This window comes from Myiozetetes cayanensis, unplaced genomic scaffold, assembly GCF_022539395.1.
Source record: "Myiozetetes cayanensis isolate MyiCay16 unplaced genomic scaffold, myiCay2020 scf1, whole genome shotgun sequence".
In the NCBI taxonomy this organism is placed as follows: domain Eukaryota; kingdom Metazoa; phylum Chordata; class Aves; order Passeriformes; family Tyrannidae; genus Myiozetetes; species Myiozetetes cayanensis.
In genome coordinates this window covers 150176522-150194480 of record NW_026086604.1, presented here as the reverse complement: position 1 = coordinate 150194480, position 17959 = coordinate 150176522, and the positions used below count along the sequence as shown (strand labels likewise).

Sequence of the window (17959 nt, the reverse complement as noted above, 5' to 3'; positions counted from 1 at the left end):
ATGGTTCTGAAAACATCCCGGTCCCAGTGTGTGTCCCAGTCCTGGTGCCGGTGTGTGTCTCGGTCCTGGTGTGTGTCCCGGTGTGTGTCCCAGTGTGTATCCTGGTCCCGGTGTTTCCTGGTGTGTCCCGGTGTCGGTCCCGGTGTTTCCCGGTGTGTATCCCGGTCCCGGTGTCGGTCCCGGTGTGTGTCCCGGTGCCGGTGTGTCCCGGTGCCGGTCCCGGTGTCGGTCCCGGTGTGTCCCGGTGTGTATCCCGGTCCCGGTGTCGGTCCCGGTGTGTGTGTCCCAGTGTGTCCTGTATGCCGTGTGCCCAGTGTCGGTCCCAGTCCTGGTGTGTCCCGGTGTGTATCCCGGTCCCGGTGTGTCCCGGTGTGTCCCGGAGCGCGGCGGCCGCAGCGGAGCGGCGGGAGGAGGAGCCGCGGCCGGGGCGGATCGCGGCGGGGCCGGGCCGGGCTGGGCGCGGGTGGCGGGGGGGCCCCGCCGGACCATGTGAGGAGCCCCGACGGGGCGAGCGGGGCCTCCCCGGCCAGGGGGCACTTGCGGAGCCCCGCGCCCGCCCACCCACCATGGGGGATTTCTACGACCCGGAGCACCCCACGCCGGAGTAAGCGCGGGCCCTGCGCGGCCTCGGGCCCGCCGGCGCCGGGCAGCGCCGGCCGCGGGCACCCGGGACGCTGTCCCTTCCCACTGCCCTTCCCGACCCTTCCCCTTCCTCTCCCGCACCCCTTTCCTTCCTTCCCGCTCCCCGTCCCCTTCGCCCCGCTCTCCCTCCGGCCCGGGGTAGGCCGCGCATCCCCGGCCTTGCGTGATGGCCGCGGCCGGGGCGGGCGCGGGGCGGGCGGGCGGATCGGGGCGGCAGCGGCCGCGCCGGGGCCGGCAGGGGCGGGGGGCGGCCGTGTCCCCTCGTTCCTTATGTCCCTCCTTTCCCGGTGTCCCCCCTTTCCCTGTGTCCCCCTTTTCCCTGCCCCTGTGCCTGTCCCTGTCCCGTCCCTGCCCGGGGGAGCGCGGGGGGAGCCGGGCGGAGCGTGCGGACGTGTCCCGGCCTCCCCGCGGGGCCATTTTTCACCACCACCTTTATTATTGTTGTTATTGTTATTAACGTTATTTTTTCCTGCTTAGCGAGCCCCGTCTTGATTTTACGCCTTGAATCCTGCCCGGCCCCGGGCGGCCCCTGCCCTGACCCCATTTTCTGCCAGGAGGAAGGAGCCAGGGAAGGGGGAGCAGTTTAATGGCCGGGAACTCTGGTTCTCCTCTGGATGGGGAATTTCTCCAACCCACCCCCTTTATCCCGCCCGGGCCTCCGGCTTTATCGCCTCTCCCGAGCAAAGTCACTCCTTCCCCGCTGGATTTCTCACCTCCCCCCCCCCGCTCCTTTTTCCTGCCGGTTCTCAACGCTATTTTTACATTTTTAGACTTCCTTGGCGAAGGACTCGGGGGCTCTGTAAACTCTGCCGGCTCTGGAGCAGACACCTGGCACGGAGCACCCCCCGTGCCATGGCGGGATTGCGGGAAAAGCTAAAAATAGTGGGGTTTTTGAGCAAGGACAACGGAGCAAACCTTTCCTGAGCGGGTTCTGGCCGTGCCCACCTGGAGCAGCTGAGGAACAGCTTCCCCTTGTCCCAGTGAAACGCTGCCGGTGGCTGAGCCATCTGAAATGAGTGGGGAATGCAGGATTGGATTCAGGATCCAGGTTGTGTTTTGCTCCTGGGGCAGGAGAACCTGGAGTAAAGCCTGATTTACTTCAGCTTATCCCTGGGGGGGAGTGACTGTCCCCTTCCCGAGGGACCCTCTGGGTCCAAAGGGCTCTCCAGTCGATCCCAGAAGTTTTATCCCAATTTAGGAATCTCACCTTTGAAGTTTGGAGTGCTGGGAGGGATCCTGGCCCTGCAGGCTGTGCCGGCAGGTGGGATTTGGGATCCAAAAGCCTCGGGGTTGTCACACGTTTGTTGTCTGGAGGTGTCCGGTGGTGCCAAGCTGGGCTGCTGGAAGGAGCTGGAGCGGATTCTCTGACGGCTCCCTATGGAATTACTGATGAGTTGTCCTGATTTGGGGTTTCCTCGGGGTGTCAGTTCCGTGCTGGGGCTCAGGGAGTTCCCAGGCGTGTCCTGGTGTTTTTAGGAGTTGTGTTTCCGCGTCCCTGCCGTGGATCCCAGTGTTCCTGGCGTGTCCTTGCCGCCTTCCTTAAGGCTGTGTCTTGGTTTGGGGGTGCTCCAGAGCTTTGCCCTGGGGAAGGGGATTATTTGGGATTATCAGGTCGTTAGAAATGTCCCAGGATGTGTTGGGTGTTTGGGAAGAGTGGAATTAGAGCCCAGCTCCGGTGGCTGTGGGATGTGCTGCCGGAGATTGTGGCTGTCCCTGTCCCTATCCTGTACCTGCTGGATGAGCAGGGATGTGCTTGCTTTGGTTTTTTGGGATGAGTTGCTGTTGTGGCTCAGAGTGTTGGAATTGTGCTGCTGGGAGAGTGTTGGGCAGAGCCTGGTGGTGAGAATAGAGCCTGGGAAATCATTGGGCTCAGCCTTATTTTCCTGGGAATTATTCCCAGGGTTTGGAAAGACCTTCAGGATCATCCAGTCCCACTCCCTGCCACGGGCAGGGACATTCCTACCATCCCAGGATGCTCCAAGCCCCATCCAACCTGGCCTTGGACCCTTCCAGGGATGCTGCTGAGCTGGATTCCGTGCTGGCTGGAGCAGGTGGATGTCATCCATTCCAATGGCTTTTCCTGGAGTTTTCCTGTTGGGAAAGAAACTCTGTCCGGCTTTTCCCTGGTCGGTCGCTCTCCGTGTCCATTGTCATCCAGAGCTTGGATTCCTGAGAACTGCAGCTTCCAGCAGAACCTCCAGTTTGGGCCAACCCCATTCCCAGAGCTTGGAGCCACCACCACACTCCACGTGGAGCTTCTCCTTGGAGCTGCCTGATGCTGACCTGGACCTGCTCAGAATTCCAGACTGGTCTGGGCTGGAAGAGACCTTAAATCCCACCCAGTGCCACCCCCTGCCATGGGCAGGGACACCTTCCACCAGCCCAGCTTGCTCCAACCTGGCCTTGGACACTTCCAGGGCTGGGCAGCCGCGGTTTCTCCGGGAATCCTGTTTTTGGTGGATATTTGATGGATGTTTCTCGGTGCTGTCGTTGCTTCCTTGAAGAAGATTCCGAGATCGTCCCCGTCCGCCTCATCCCGAGCGTGGAGGAACCTCTGGGACAAGTGATGTGTTGGTGATGGCATCTCATGGAGTCGAGAGCTCCAAGGATTTGTTTCCCTCATGTCCTTGTGTTCTGATGGAAAATGGAGACCCTCCCAGCGGGAATTCAGCCCCGCCCTGGGGGAGATGGTTTTCCAGCCGTCCCACCAGTGATACCGGTGGGGCTTGGTGTGTCCATGGGTGGTTTGGAGGGGCTGGGATTCAGGACTGGATTATTGGAATGCTCCACTGGGTTTGTTAAGGTGGCCTGAGGTGGATTCAGACAGCCTTGAATTCCAGGTTTTTGGCTGTGGCTGTTCCGAAGGATTTTTGCTGTTGTTTGGAGCTGTGGAGCCTCCGGGGCTGTTCCGTGTCGGCGTCACTTTGGGACTTGCTGGTTTTTGCTTCCTGTGGGAACCTGGGTTCTGTTTGCTGCTTTTCCCTAAGGAAAACCATCCAGGAGGTTGATTCCCTCGGCTCAAGCTCCTGGAAAATGTGCTGTGGTTGAAGACCCAAACCAGGTCCATGGGTGTGTCCCAATCCACCTGGGAGATGCTGATGGGAGGGAAGGGCTGCATTTTCCACCTGCATTTCCCTTGGAATGCTCCTCCCCTTTGTTAGTGATGGTCCCATGGGATGGGAAAGGGAGAAGGGAAAGGACTTGGCTCTCGCTGGATCCAAGGGGTTTCCAGCTCCGTCTTCCCACTTTAGTGTGTCTGAAAAGCTGGATTATTGTAGGAAAACTCTCTTTATATGTTTGAGAAAGGGGAATTTGGGAACCTGGCCCAGGACACTTCCAGGGATGGGGCAGCTGCAGCTTCTCTGGGAATCCTGTGCCTGGATCTGCTGCTGGAATTCTGAATAGGATGTGTTTGGGTGGATATTTGGAAGGGAAGAGAGGATTTATAAACACCTGGCCATTGTTCCTTCCAGAACTTTAGGACTCCTTGAGGAAAAGTCCTGAGGAAGTCCCAGTGTGGCTCTGGATTTTCTTCTTTTCCCATTTTTTTGGAGGGTAAACTTCCCTAAAATTGCTCCATCCCTGCAGCTGCATCTCAGCTTTTTGGGGATCCATCCCAGAGGCTGCAATTCCTGGGAGATCCCAGGGGAATATTCTGGATCAGGACCTAAAATTCAGGAGACTGTGAGCCAGGAGTCAACACTGGATCCATAATTTTAATGTTGTGCTGGAGCCTGGGGAATCCTCCACCTGGATCCCTGTTTTCCAGTGGATTCCCACTGTCTTTTCCCCCATTGCTCTGAGATTTTCCAGCTTTCCCAGGATCTCTTTGTAATTCCATGCTTTCCTTCCTGAAATGCACCAGCAGCTGGAAATCCAAAGTGTGGCATTCCCAGGATTTTTTTTTCCCAGCCTTTTGCATGGAAATGCAACAGGAAAAACTCCAGAGCCTGGTGCTTGGGGTTTCCCTGCACAACCCATTCCCAACTTGGAATTTTAGTGCCAGTTCCAGGTGTAAAGGAGCAGGAAGGGGCTTTATTTTCTTTCATGGGATGGAGAGCAATTCCCAAGATATTCCCATTCCCACCTTAACCTGCCAGGCAGGATTGTAGGAGATTTGGAATGTGATTTCAGGGCTGGGAAGTGTCTTCCTGTTAAATTTGGGATGAGTTTGAGGGAAGAGCGGGGTAGTTTGGGCTTTGATATGGGGAATTCTGGGAATACTGGGAATTAAAGGGTGGCCTGATGAAAAATGCATGGAAATTCCATGGTTTTGCCTCAGTGTGAAGCTTGTGGGACACATCTTTGGGAATTTGGGGATGGAGGGGACAGGATTGCTCCTCCCAGCTTCATTTCTGGGAGCAAAGGAATGTTGGGAATGGGTTCTGTGTGTCTGACTTGGCTCCAGCAAGCCCTGGAACGGAGAGAATTCCTTGTTTTCCAGGCATTTTTTGAGAATTAGGGGGTGACCTGGGGAAAAACACACTGAAATTCCATGGTTTTGCTTCAGTGTGAAGCTTGTGGGACACATCTTTGGGAATTTGGGGATGGAGGGGACAGGATTGCTCCTTCCAGCTCCTCTCTTGGGGACAGGGAGAGGTTGGGAATGGGTTCCACATTTCCCACTCCAGCCCTGCAAGCTCCAAACCAGAGAGAATTCCTGGTTTTCCAGGCCCTTTGGGAGACAAAGCTGCAGGGCCAGGGGGTGATGATAAACTCAGGGCTGGAATTTGCTGCCCCAGGGAAAACCCTCGGGGTGGGATACCTGGAGGAGGGGTGGAAATTCCAGCTTTTACCTGGACCAGGAGGACAGGGGGTGGGAGAAGATGTGCTGGGGGCTGGGGGCCTTCCCAAATCCCTCCCTTTGGAGGGAGGGGCGTGGCCTCGCTGCTCCTCCAGGGTTTTTCCCCCTGGTTTTTAGCACAAAGCCCAAATTCCCCGGGAATTGGCTCAGCTCAGGTGGGGCCTCAACACTTCCAGCTGCTGGGAATGAGTTGGGAATGAAGGCCCATCCTGGTCACTGGTAACAGCATCTGTAAGTACATGGAATTTGCCTGATTACTGTTGTTATTATTCTAAAATTCCTCAAGTTTTCCTCCTCCTGGAATCCTTTTCCTGGTTCCAAACATATTTTAACTTAAATGGAGCAATTTAAAAAGAGCAACTTAAAGAAAAAAAACAAACCCACAAACTTTAAAAAACAACTTAAAGGGAGGAATTTTCCTGGGATTCATGGGAAAGGACTTGGGAAAAACTTAAAACATGGATTTTTTTTTTCCTCCTTTTCCCCATTAATTCCCACTAATTTTTCCTCCTTAAAGTGGCTTTTACTGGCAGGAGGAATGTTCAGTTGTGGTTGGATTGTGGTGGTGCCTCGGGGTGGGGGGGGTCACAGCAAAGTGTCCATGGGCTGGAAAAGATGGAAAGGAATAAAATTGGGATGATGAGGGGAGGTAAAAAATGCTGGGAATGGGGATAAGCAGCTGGGGGGGAGGTGCTGAGGGTGTGGAATTGAGAATGAGCTTTGAGCCTGGTTTTAGGAAGGTTTGAATTGGAGTTAGAAATTGAATTAAAAATGGTTAATGAGGGGGGGAAATAAGGAGGGAAATGATGTCCTGGGAATGCTGCTCTGATCCCAGGAATGCTGCTCTGATCCCAGGAAAGCCCCTCTCCCCTGGCTAAAGCTGATGTGGGGTTGGGGTTTCTTGGTGCAATTCCCCTCTGCCCATCCCATCCCTGGTATTCCAGAGGGACAGATCCATATCAAGCCATGCTGGAGGTGCCAAAGGGCATTTCTGTGTTAGGCCTGGATGCACTCAGGGATGTGCCTGGGGTTTAGGATTTCACTGGATCAGGGCAGGAAAGGTCAGTTTAACACTCCCTTTTTCCTTGGATGGCTCTTTGTTCCTGCTGGGGGCAAAGGAGGGGATTTGGGGCAGGGATTACCTGGGAAGTGATCCCATTTCCATCACACTGATGGGAAGTTGTTGACTGCAAAAGCTGCTGCTGGAATGTCCTTCCCTGCTCCCAGAGGGGGAGGGGGAGGTTTTCCAGGTGCAATAATGGTGCAGAGCCAGGACTGTGCTTTGGAGTTCAGGGCCGGATTTGTTCCCTCTGTTTCTGAATCCACCCCTTTTCCATATCCATCCTCATCCTTTCCTTCCCTGTGGCAGGTGAATCCCTTTCCCAGCTTCCCTGGGATTTCCTGATTGCTTCCAACCTTCATTCCTTCCTCAGACATTCCCTGGCTCTGAGCAAAAAGGGGAGAGCAGGATTTGGGGGGAGTTTGGGAATTCCCAGAGATTTTTGGGGAAGGAGCAGGAAACCGGATATTTTCTTCTTAACTGGATCTTCTTCCTGGAGAATTCCCGAGGTGCTGGAATTCTGACACATAAAGAATGAAATAATCAATAAATGAGGTCACTCCTTGTTTTTCTAAATGAAAGGATAAATCCTGATTTTCCACAGATTCAGCTCCTCCTCTCCCTGGAATGTCCAATCCTCCCTTTCCCTTCATATTCCAGCATGGGACAAAGGGTGCCACTTCCCCTGCTCCAAACTTCCAGCTCCAAAACCTCAGGGAAGATGTTGTCTGAAGCAGGAAGTGGGGATTTTGGGAAGCAGAATTTCAGGGATGTGCTGCAGGAAAAGGCACCTTGACCTCATTTTCCGGAGAGCTCGGCTGGAATTCCAGCTTCCATTTAAATAAGAGATTTTTTAGGGATTTCCCCCCTTCCCTGTGTGTGCCTTTCCTCTCTCCATGTTTTTTTTTTGGGAAGCAGCAGGATTTCCTGTGAACTTCCCAGCTTTTCTCCTGGTTGGACATTATCCCTGTGCAGTGCAGGATTTCTGGGAGCAGGGACACTTTAGGATATTAAATCCCAGTGCTCTGCACAGATTCCCTGGCAGTTCATCACAATATTCCACCAATCCCAAGGACAGCTGCTCTTCTCTCCTTGTTTTTTATCCCACATTTGGGATTAATGAACCCAGTGGGTGATGGGTCTTCAGGCCTGGGAGGCTTTTAGGAAATCCTTCAGTTCAGAGGGTGGGAATTGAGGGGAAAATTCCTTTGGGGCTTCAGGAACTTCTTGGGATTCCAAAGTTCCACCTTCTGGTTTCCTTCTCCCTGGTGTGGATGAAGGTGATCCGTGGAATTCCATCTGCATCCCAAAATATTTTGGGCTCACCCAGCCTGAGCAAAACAGGTTAAATTCCAACTTCCTCAGCTGGAAGTTGGGATTTAAGTGCTGAGGTTTTGCATTTTGTGCCCTTTTTTTTTTCAGGCAGCAAAAGGCTTTCAGATGGATCCCTGTGAATTCCTGAGCTGAATTCCTGCTGGGAATGGGCCTTTTCAGCCTCTCAGGGCTGTTAGTGGGCAGATAGGGAGATAAGAAAAGCTTCAGGCTTCCAGATTTTCCTCTTTTAAGGAGGAGAAGAGTTAAAAAACTGGATATAAGGGAGGTGAGGCTCTTAAAATTTTGACTTTTAGACTTTGGAATCCTGATTTGGAACTTTTTTAGCTCTTTAGCACAAGGAACACTTGGATAAAATTCAGATTATTGGGTGGGATACACCTTAAAAATGGGGGTTTAAGCTCCCAGGAAATGCTGGAGCTGCTGAACCTTGGAATTAAAATAGATCCTTCATTTTTATTAACATGCCCACGGCAAAACTAGGGTGTTTCCAGGAGTGGAAACATATAATAAATAAATAAATAAAACAATAAACCAAAACCATAAATATAATAGAATAAACAATAAAAAGAATAAATATAGTAAGATAAAATTTATAATAAGTAAATAAATATAACAAAGCATGAATTTTCATCCCAGATTTTTCTGTACCTGCCCAGAACAAGGTGCAGCCACTGGGATTGTGCCCAACTTCTGGAGCTGGAAAACTGCTGGAAAACATCTGGGATGGATCCCCAGCTCATGTTCCATGTCTCCTGCCCAAGCTCCTGGATTTAATTACCTGTTTCCCATTAGTCACCTACTGAAATCTGTATTTTTATGCATAAATAGTTATTTTTTTAAGGGCAATATTTCCTTTTGGGAAGTAATTTTTGGGAATCATTTTTTACCAATTTTAAGAGTGATAATTTGATTAATGATAATAATTTTTAATAGAAGTTAAAATGTAATTATTGTCATCTGTTGGTTGTAATCCTGGGCTGCACCTGGTTATGGAAGTCTTAGAAGTCTTCATGGAATTGTTTAGGTTGGAAAAGATCCCTGACTCACCCCATCCAATGTTTTTGTTGGCTCTGGTTTTGACTCCACTAAACCCCAAAATTGAACCCCAAAATCTGGGACCGTGGAGAGCAACGGATTCCTGGAAGTCTAAAATTCCACCTTCTGGGATTCTCAAGTGGAAACCTCCTTTTAAGTGTTAATTCCAAGTCCAAGAGCTGCCCTTGGAGGGCTCCTGAGCTCCTGCCCAGGCTGGATTGGGAATTCCAGGCTTGGCTGGGCCCATGGAATCTCGTGTGCTCTGGGGCTGGAACACAACTCCTCTTTCCTCCCTGCAGTAATTTACAGCCTTTTAATCAGCCTTGGCAGTTGGGTGGGAGCCTTGGACAGTATTCCTGTGGGGGTTGGTTTTTCCAGGATTATTCCCAGTGGATGGTGGTTTAAATGGGACGTGCTGGTTCTTGCGCCGTCACCGCCTTCGGGTTGCTTGGAATCCGAAAACTTCGGCTTTTTCTTCTGGAAGTTGATATTTCTGGATCAGTTGGTGCCTGAAGGGAAACCTGGGAATGTTTTCTGCAGGAAGCCTTTGGTTGTGACACCAAATTATGGCTCAAAAGGGATGAAATGGAGCAAAATTCTGATGAAATGGAACAAAATTCCAGCTCTAAGCTGTGTTTGGAGCTGGCGAGGGATTTTGGGATCTCTGGTAGATCCCTGACAGACAGAGAGGGGTGAACTGTCCATGTCTTGGTTGAGGTGTCTTGGGAGGACCAGAAAACTCCTGGAATCTCTCCCAGGAACTGAGCAAAGCAGGGAGAGAGTCGTCGTGTTTTTCCTTCTCCTTCCTTGTGTGGAGCAGAGGATTTGGGAATTCTGGAAAGCTGGGCTGTCCCATTGGTTGGGGTGCAGAGACCGGTCCTAATTAATGCAGTGACGAGCTTTGAGCTGCCCACTTGGCATGAATTGATTAATGGGCTTGATTGCTTGATTAATGAAGTGTAATCATCAGGACAAATATCCAGGCTGCCCATCTGCAAGACCTTCCGGAGCATCTTTCATTCCTCTTTAATCCTTTCAGTTCTTAAGGAAAATATTAAAATGCCAGGAGCCCCAAATGCAGCTGCTCCAGTCTGGTTGTTGAGGTGTTTCATACCCTCAGTTCCTCTCCAGTGTGTTGGAATAACCACTGGAATATCCTTCGGGAGACGCTGTGAGCTGATGGTTTGCTCCGCAAAGGTTTGCTCTGTCCAGATCCACCTGGAATTTTCCAGGGTGGAATTTTTGAGCTGTCCCCCCCTCCATGCTCCTCTGCAGAGGTGGATCTGGGTGTGTGGGAGTGGCTTTGGGGGGTTGGTGACCCTTCATGTCTGGGGATCCCATCCCAGCCCCGGGGCCGAACGTTCCAGTCCGTGTTTGTCTCGGTGTTTATTCCTGATTTCCTGTTTCTTTTCCATGTGCCCTCGGCTGGGTGACAACAGAGAAGAAGAAAATGAGGTGAGTGGTGACACCGGAGCCCAGCCTGGGGCTGGTTTGGCCAAGGGATTCCAGGAGTTGGGAGTGACCAAGGGGCTGGATAAAGCAAAGGGATGTTTTTCTGGGGATTCCTCTGCTTAAATTTGGGAATAAGGGAAATATTTCCTTTGGGAAATATTTTTCTATAATTTTAATAATATTTTTAATTTCAGTAACTAGAGGTATTGATACCAGTGAATAATAATAATTATTACTATTAATTAATTTAATTAATTAATTTAAATATTTATTTTTTAATAATTTAAAATACTAGTTTGGGGGTGTAAGGGGAAAATTTGGGAAGAAGGGAAATATTTCCATTTGGGGAATAATTTTTGGCAATAATTAAAAAAATTTAATAATACTGCATTTATTATTATTATTAATATTATTATTATTTCTTTAATTTTTAAACATTTAAAATACTAATTTAAGAGAGTAAGGAAAACATTTGGGAAGAAGGGAAATATTTCCATTTGGGGAATAATTTTTGGCAATAATTTAAAACTTGTAATAATACTACATTTTAATTTATTATTATTATTATTATTATTATTAATATTATAAATAATAATTTTTAGGAATAAGGAAAAAATTTGGGAATGATTTAAAAAATTTTATAATCTTTAATTTTAATAACTATAATGTATTAGAATTAGTTAAAGCTGCTTTATCATCATTATCATTATCATTATTATATTTTAAGTTTAGTTTTTAATAATTTTAAATCATTTTGAATACTAATTTTGGGGGAATAAGGGAAAAAATTGGGAAGCAGGGAAATATTTCCTTCCTGGGAATGTTTTCAGGAATTTCTAAATTGTAATAATTAGAATAATAAATATTAATATTTATTAATTATTATTAATTATTAATTGTTGTGAGGCAGTCGGGGTGGGAGGATCCCGTTTCCAAGCCGGATTTGCTCTTTTTTCCCAAGGTTTTGGGTTCCCTTCCATGGAAATTGTTTAAAATCATCCCTGAAATATCCCCACACAAATAACACCCATTTTCATGGAATGCTTTGGATTTGTGCTCCCACTTTTCCCACACTGAGTTCATTTGCTGCCAGAATTCCAAGGGGATGTTGGGTTGGATCATGTAGAGACCACGACAAAGTTTTCACACTTCAAATCAACCCCAGTGTGTCCAAAAAGAGGATTTTTTTTTTTAATCTATGATGTCCCAGGGTGCAAAAAACCCTGGGATTTCCAATCCACCACCATCTTATTTAATGATTGACTCCGGTGCCTTGAGCCTGGAAAACCCTGGATTGTTTTCCAGCAGTTAAAGGATAACAAAACACTTAATGATTCACAGTGGGAAGCTGCTGCTGCTGCCAAAAATGTGGCCATGGCAAAGTTCTAGGAGCAAAACCTGGCTTGGAATGGTTCTGATATGGCTCTTTCCATTGGAATTACGCTTCCCACACAGCATGGAATTACAGAATTCCCAGAGAAGCTGTGGCTGCCCCATCCCTGGAAGTGTCCAAGGCCAGGTTGGAGCAGCCTGGGATAGTGGAAGGTGTCCCTGCCCACCACAGGGGGGTGGAATCAGATGATCCTTAAGGTCCCTTCCAACTCACACCATTCTGGAATTCCATAAAATTCAAATTTATGGGAATAAGCTCTGTTGACAGAGACACCTTTTACCAACAGTGCCACTCCATTCCCCTTCAGGGATCTCATTCCTGGGACACAGAGGAACCCTAAGCTTTAAAATAGGTGGAGAAACCCCCAAATGGGTAAATAAATGGTGCTTTATGCTCTGAACATTCCCAGTCTGGGGATTGCAAAGTGCTGAGGGAGATCCTGGCAGGATCCAGCCCAGAGCTCCTGGTGGGAAGGATGTGGAGTGTGTTCCAGTTGGTTGCCTGCAGGTGATGGAGTCATCGCAGCACAGGGTCCTGCTGGGAATTCTTGGGGGTTTAATTAATGCTGGTCTGTGGCTGAGCCTGGAAACTTGTTGGGAATTAGTAATGACTGGGATAAGGCTGTTGGAGGGAGCTGGGAAAGGACAGAGTTTGGGTGGGAAGGATCCTTAAGGATCATCTCATCCCACCCCCTACCATGGGCAGGGACACCTTCCACCAGCCCAGCTTGCTCCAACCTGGCCTTGGACGCTTCCAGGGATCCAGAGGCAGCCACAGCTTCTCTGGGAAATCCATTCCAGGGCCTCCTCACCCTCCCAGCCAGGAATTCCTTCCCAATATTCATTTCTCCCTGCCCTCTGGCAGTGGGAAGCCATTCCCTGTGTCCTGTCCCTCCATGCCTTGTCCCCAGTCCCTCTCCAGCTCTCCTGGAGCCCCTTTAGGCCCTGCAAGGGGCTCTCAGGTCTCCCTGGAACCTTTGCCAGTACTGGGAGGCTGCATCCAGGTGGAGTCCCCTGAAATTGTGGAAACAAACGTATCTAAAGGTTAAAATTCAGGGTATTTTGTAACCCAGGAGTGCAAAAACTGCCCAAAAAGCAGCATTTTGTCCTCAGTTAGCTGATGTGTTGAACTCTGTCTCTTTTTTTAAAAAATAAGAATTAAATGATAGAAGGACTCAGTTTGGTTGTTACTGAGTCAGTTAAAAAGCCTCAGCCCAAACCCCAGAGGAGATTTTGTTCCAACTGGAAGTGCCCGAGGAATCGATTGTGTCCAAGGCAGATCCGGGCACCGAAGGCAGAGCCGGGGTGTCCATTTCCCTTTGATCAGCATGAAAAATTCACCAGGTGAAAGGAAATACTGTTAAAACCAAAACCCCTCAATTCCTCCAACTTTATCTGCTCTTTCTCCCCCAGGGCAAACCCGAAACGGCACCGAGAGCTGGTTTTATCAAAGGCCCCGTGTTCAAAGGCGTCGCTTCCAGTCGCTTTCTGCCCAAAGGCACCAAAACCAAGGTCAACCTGGAGGAGCAGGGACGGCAAAAAGTGTCTTTCAGCTTCAGCTTAACCAAGAAAACTTTGCCCAATCGATTCCTGAGCGGACTCGGAAACGAGAAACAAAATGAAGCTCCCAACCCTCCAGTTCCCCTTCCCGCTGATTTTAGCCCCAAAACCAAACCGGACCTGGGCGATGCCGCCACTTCATCCGAGGAATCTTCTCCTCTGAAACCGAAGGTAGAACTGGGGAAGATTCATTTTAAGAAACACTTGCTCAGTGTCACAGCCAAGCCGGCTGTGGCAGCGACGGCCCCGCCGCCGGGAGCGGAGCCGGTGGGCTTGGCCGTGGAATTCCCACCCACGCCGCCGCCTCCGCCGCCGCCTCCTCCGCTGCCGGCGCCGATCCCTGTGGCCGCAGCGCCGCCGCAGCCACCGGTGACGCCAATGTCGACGCTGCTGCTGTCGCCGCCTGTGGAAGCTGAAGCCCCCGTGCCGAAGGAACCGATCCACGCGGTGCCCAAGGAGGCCCCGGAGCCCGAGGCCAGGCAGGACGCGGGATCGCGCGGAGCGGAGGAACGCGTCGCCCACAGCACGCCCGAGCAGCCGGAAATGACCCCGCAGAAGGAAGATTCCCATATTGGGAAAGAGGAGGAGGTTTCCGACGGCTCCAAGGGTGCTCCCGCGTGCTCCCGGAGGCCGGGGGCGAAGAGGAAGTTCTCCCAATCCGATGGCGCGCCGCAGGGCTCCGAGTCCGACGAGGATTCGGTGAGGACCTCGTCCAGCCAGCGCTCGCACGAGCTGAAGGTCTCCAGCACGGAGAAGGAGCGGGATTCCAGACGGAGCTCCGCGTCCCTCCGAGGCGACGACCCGGGCAAATCCTCATCGCGCTCCAGGTCGGACAGGGACGAGAAGTACTCGAGCTACTCGAAGTCGGACAGAGACTCGCGGTACTCGTCCTCCCGCTCGCGCTCCGACAGGGACAGGAGGCGAAGCCGGTCCCATTCCCGCTCCCGCTCCGACCGCAGCTCCCGCACCAGCTCCTCCTACTCGAGGTCGGAGCGCTCGCATTACTATGAGTCCGAGCGGCGGTACCACCGGAGCTCCCCGTACAGGGAGAGGTCCAGGTATTCCCGTTCCTACGCGGACAGGGGCCGGGAGAGCTCGGACTCGGAGGACGAGTACAGGAGGACACATTCCAGGTCGAGCGACTCCCGGCGGACGTCCTCCCACTCCTCCTCCTCGTACAGAGACTCGAGATCTTCCTACTCCAAGTCGGAGCGGGACAGCAAAGCGGAGTCGTCTCACGCCGACCTGGAGAGGAGAGGAAGGTCGTCGTCAAAAGCGGATCGAGATTCCAAAAGGACTTCCGAAAGTGAAGTATCCAAAAGGTGCTCTCCCCTCGATGAACTGGGCTATCGGAAGGGGACTTCCCATTCCAAGCCCGACAGTAATGTGAATTCCTCCCGCTATAAATCCACCCCCTCCAAGACCCCCGCGCCAAAGCCTGATAAATTTAAGAGTTCTTTCTGTTGTACAGAATCGCTCGAGGAAATCAAGCCGCAGTGTAATTCTCTAGATTTAGAGAGCTCGTGTCTGAAGAGCAATGAGATCAGGGTGTCCATTGCCAAAAAGCTGGAAAGGGAAAAGACGCTTTCTCCGTTAAAGCAGCTCAGCGATTCGCCCGCGCTGCCGAAGGCGGACGAGTCGACAGCGGGTTTTGCCAACTCCAGCTCTGAGGAACCCGCGGGAAGCAGAAGCCACGACAGTGTTAAGGAACCAGAAATGTCATTAAAGGTGAAGCACGATCCGGTAAGAACGTGTTTCCCCACGGAACTGAGCGTCAATGGCTCCCTGGAGGGTCGGGATGATGGTCTGGCAACTTCCAGTGCCTCCAAAGCAGAGGATGTTCCCGCGTCCTCTGACGACGGCCCGTGCCGGTCGGAAGCATCGCCTGTCATGAAGACGAACCCGTTGTATCCATTGCCATCCAATGGGTTTGAGGGCACGGATGTGTCTCTAGAGCAAGAGCCGGATGACTCCCGGGTCCAGTCCAGCGAATGCAACAGCCTGTTCCGGGAAGTGGAGCCTCCGGTGCCGCAGCAGCAGGAGGAACCCGCCCCTTTCCCTGCCGTGAATGTAGATCCCACTAAAGCCGCCCTGGAGAAGGTGGATGAGGAAGCAACTCCGTGTGACAAAACCAAAGAACCCGTTTTTTGCTACATTTCTGATGATACCGCCCCTGCTTTGTACCACTCGGAAGTGGAAATTGAGGCGGAACCAGCAGATTTGAAACTTCACTCCGAGGCTTTCCTGGACGTGCAGGTGGAGCCACAGACGGTGACGTGCGACTACGAGAGCGTGGAGGATCCCCATCCCAAGTCTGCCTGTGAGGATGAGCACGGCCATCCTTCCCATAAAATGTGCCTGGCAGTGGAGAGCTCGAGCAGGGATTCCTCCCAGGATGGCTGTTCCCAGTGGCTCGTGCCGGATCATCCCGTGCCGGAGCAAAGCGTCTCTTCCAAATGGGATGTGCCACCAGCTGGGCACCAGGAGCTGCTCTGGCATTCGGAAGCCGAAGAGGTGCTGGAGTTGGATGCTCGGCACGTTGATCTTGGTTCAACAAAGAGCAAACAGGCGTTCCAAGATGAACATTCCTACTATTCGGAAGTGCCGCTGGAGCAGCGCGGCAGCCGGGCCGTGGAGGAAAGGGCTGTTTCCACCGAGGGAGCTGAACCGGAGGAGTTGAGGGTTCCGTGTCCCGGCGTACCGGCCGAGAGGGACGAGGGAAACGGGCCCTTGGTGGCTTCGGCTTTTCCGGATGTCCTATATCCCTCTTCCGACATCATTGTCACGGCAGAGGACACGGAGGCGGTGACTCAGGCCCCGACGTGCGACAGCAGCGGCAATGCCGTGGAATTCGTTCCCGCTGGGCACGACGACTACTCGGACACGGGGGAGAGCGACAGCGAGGGTGGCAGCGACGACAGCGACACAGACGACACGGATTCCGACGATGGCACGCCGCGGAAGCGGCTGCAATCCGTCGTGGTAGTCCCCAAGAACTCGACCATCGCCATGGAGGAGAACAGCCCGGGCTCCTCCCGGAGCAGCCAAGGCAACCGGCGCTTCTCCGACCACTGGGACGACGAGCGGCCCGAGCCCAGCAGGCCCTACTACGAGGAGAGGCCGGAGAGTAAAGGCGGATCTCAGGTGGAGAGCAGGAGTTCTCCCAGAGGGATGGAGAAGAGCCTGGCGACGTCTACGGAGCTGAGCAGGAAGGAGGCGGAGGAGCTGCGGGCGGATCCGTGCCAGGCGCAGAGCGACGGCGTGGACAGCACGAGCCAGGCGGATCTGAGCACGGATTCCCACGGGAAGCCCGGCGCGGGGGACAGGATGATGCTGACGGAGATGGTGGCCATGGGAAGGCCCGTGGGCCGGCCGGACGAGCAGCCCTTCTGTCTTCCCGAGAGTTTTGAAGGCACCGACGCATCCCGACACCAGATGAGCTGCTCCAAGCCGGACAGTCGGCAAGGGCAGGGTGGGCTCAACCAGCCCGGCCTCGGAGACTATCCCAGGCTGGATGGTTTCCATACGACAGAGGAGATGAGTGCTTTGGGCTGGGACTATTCCCAGACGGAGAAGCCCAGCAGCACGTACCAGCAGCCGGACAGCAGCTTCGGGATGTACTCGGGATACGTTTACCAGCCGGGCTCCGGAGCCTACGGCACTTCCCAGAATTACTGGCAAGGCAACGGTTACTGGGACGCGAGGTCTGCCAGCAGACCCTCCGTGGTCAACTACGAGCGGATCCAAGGGCAGGTGCCGGATTCCCTGACGGAGGATCACGAGGAGTACGAAGAGGATGATCGTTGGGATCATCCCAGCCCCTCCAGTAAATCCCAGCTGCCCGGGCAGAGGGAAGAGGGCTCGGTGCAGGCACATGAGATCAGCAGCAATTCCACCAAGGAACCGATGCCTGGTGTGGAGAAGAAGGAGGAGGGGAAAGTTCTGGAGAAAAACGACATCAAGGAACGAGGGCCACCGAAGAAAAGACGGCCGGAGGTGGAGAGCGACTCGGAGAGCGACGGGGACTCGAGGGACAAGAGGAAGGGCAAGGCGGAGGGGGAGCCGGCGCCGCAGGATTCCTCCATGGTGGGCCGACCGTGCATCATGGACGACTTCCGAGACCCCCAGCGCTGGAAGGAGTTCGCCAAGCAGGGCAAGATGCCCTGTTACTTCGACCTCATCGAGGAGAACGTCTACTTGACAGAGAGGTAATGGCTCGTCCCATCCTTGTTTTGCTTCCCGGGGCAGTTTTGGATTTTAAATCCCCTTTGCTTCAGGGATAGTTGTGGGTTTATGGCCAAATCAGGGTAATTTGGAGGGAGGGGAGGGATTTTGCATTCCCAATGTCTGGCAAAGGCAGAGGAGACAACACTGGGAAGTGTTTACCTACCCTGCATCCCTACTCCTAGAGAATCCCCTGGCTGTCCCAGACATTCCCAGGTGATGGGAAGAGCTGGAAAATGGGAGGATACGAGAGGAAGGTTGATTCATTTATTCAGATCCAGCCTGTTTAGTGTCCCCAAATACCAGCTCCCTCTCTGTTGGCACAGGGAATTCTGTCCAGGTGTGGGAAAGATCTTGGACACGCAGCACGTGTTTCCAAAGGTTTTCATTATTCCAAGTCTTTTTTTATCATCTCAGATGAGGTTTTTTTAGCTCTGTCGACCATAATTTGAAAT

The 17959-nt window shown here is 52.3% G+C and overlaps 1 protein-coding gene across 2 annotated transcripts in view; it reads left to right on the top strand.

Annotated features, from left to right (window-relative positions):
• Positions 1–454: 454 nt before the first annotated feature.
• SETD2 (SET domain containing 2, histone lysine methyltransferase) overlaps positions 455–17959 on the top strand; it is a 50010-nt gene continuing 32505 nt past the window's right edge. Inside the window, exons 1-3 of one of the 2 annotated variants that reach the window (XM_050307859.1) lie at positions 455–604; positions 10316–10331; positions 13134–17488. In XM_050307859.1, coding sequence (XP_050163816.1) covers positions 567–604; positions 10316–10331; positions 13134–17488 — 4409 coding nt within the window. In that variant the 5' untranslated portion in view covers positions 455–566. Of the gene's footprint in view, positions 605–10178; positions 10332–13133; positions 17489–17959 lie in introns of those variants that run through there. The other variant, XR_007627877.1, reaches the window with a different exon arrangement.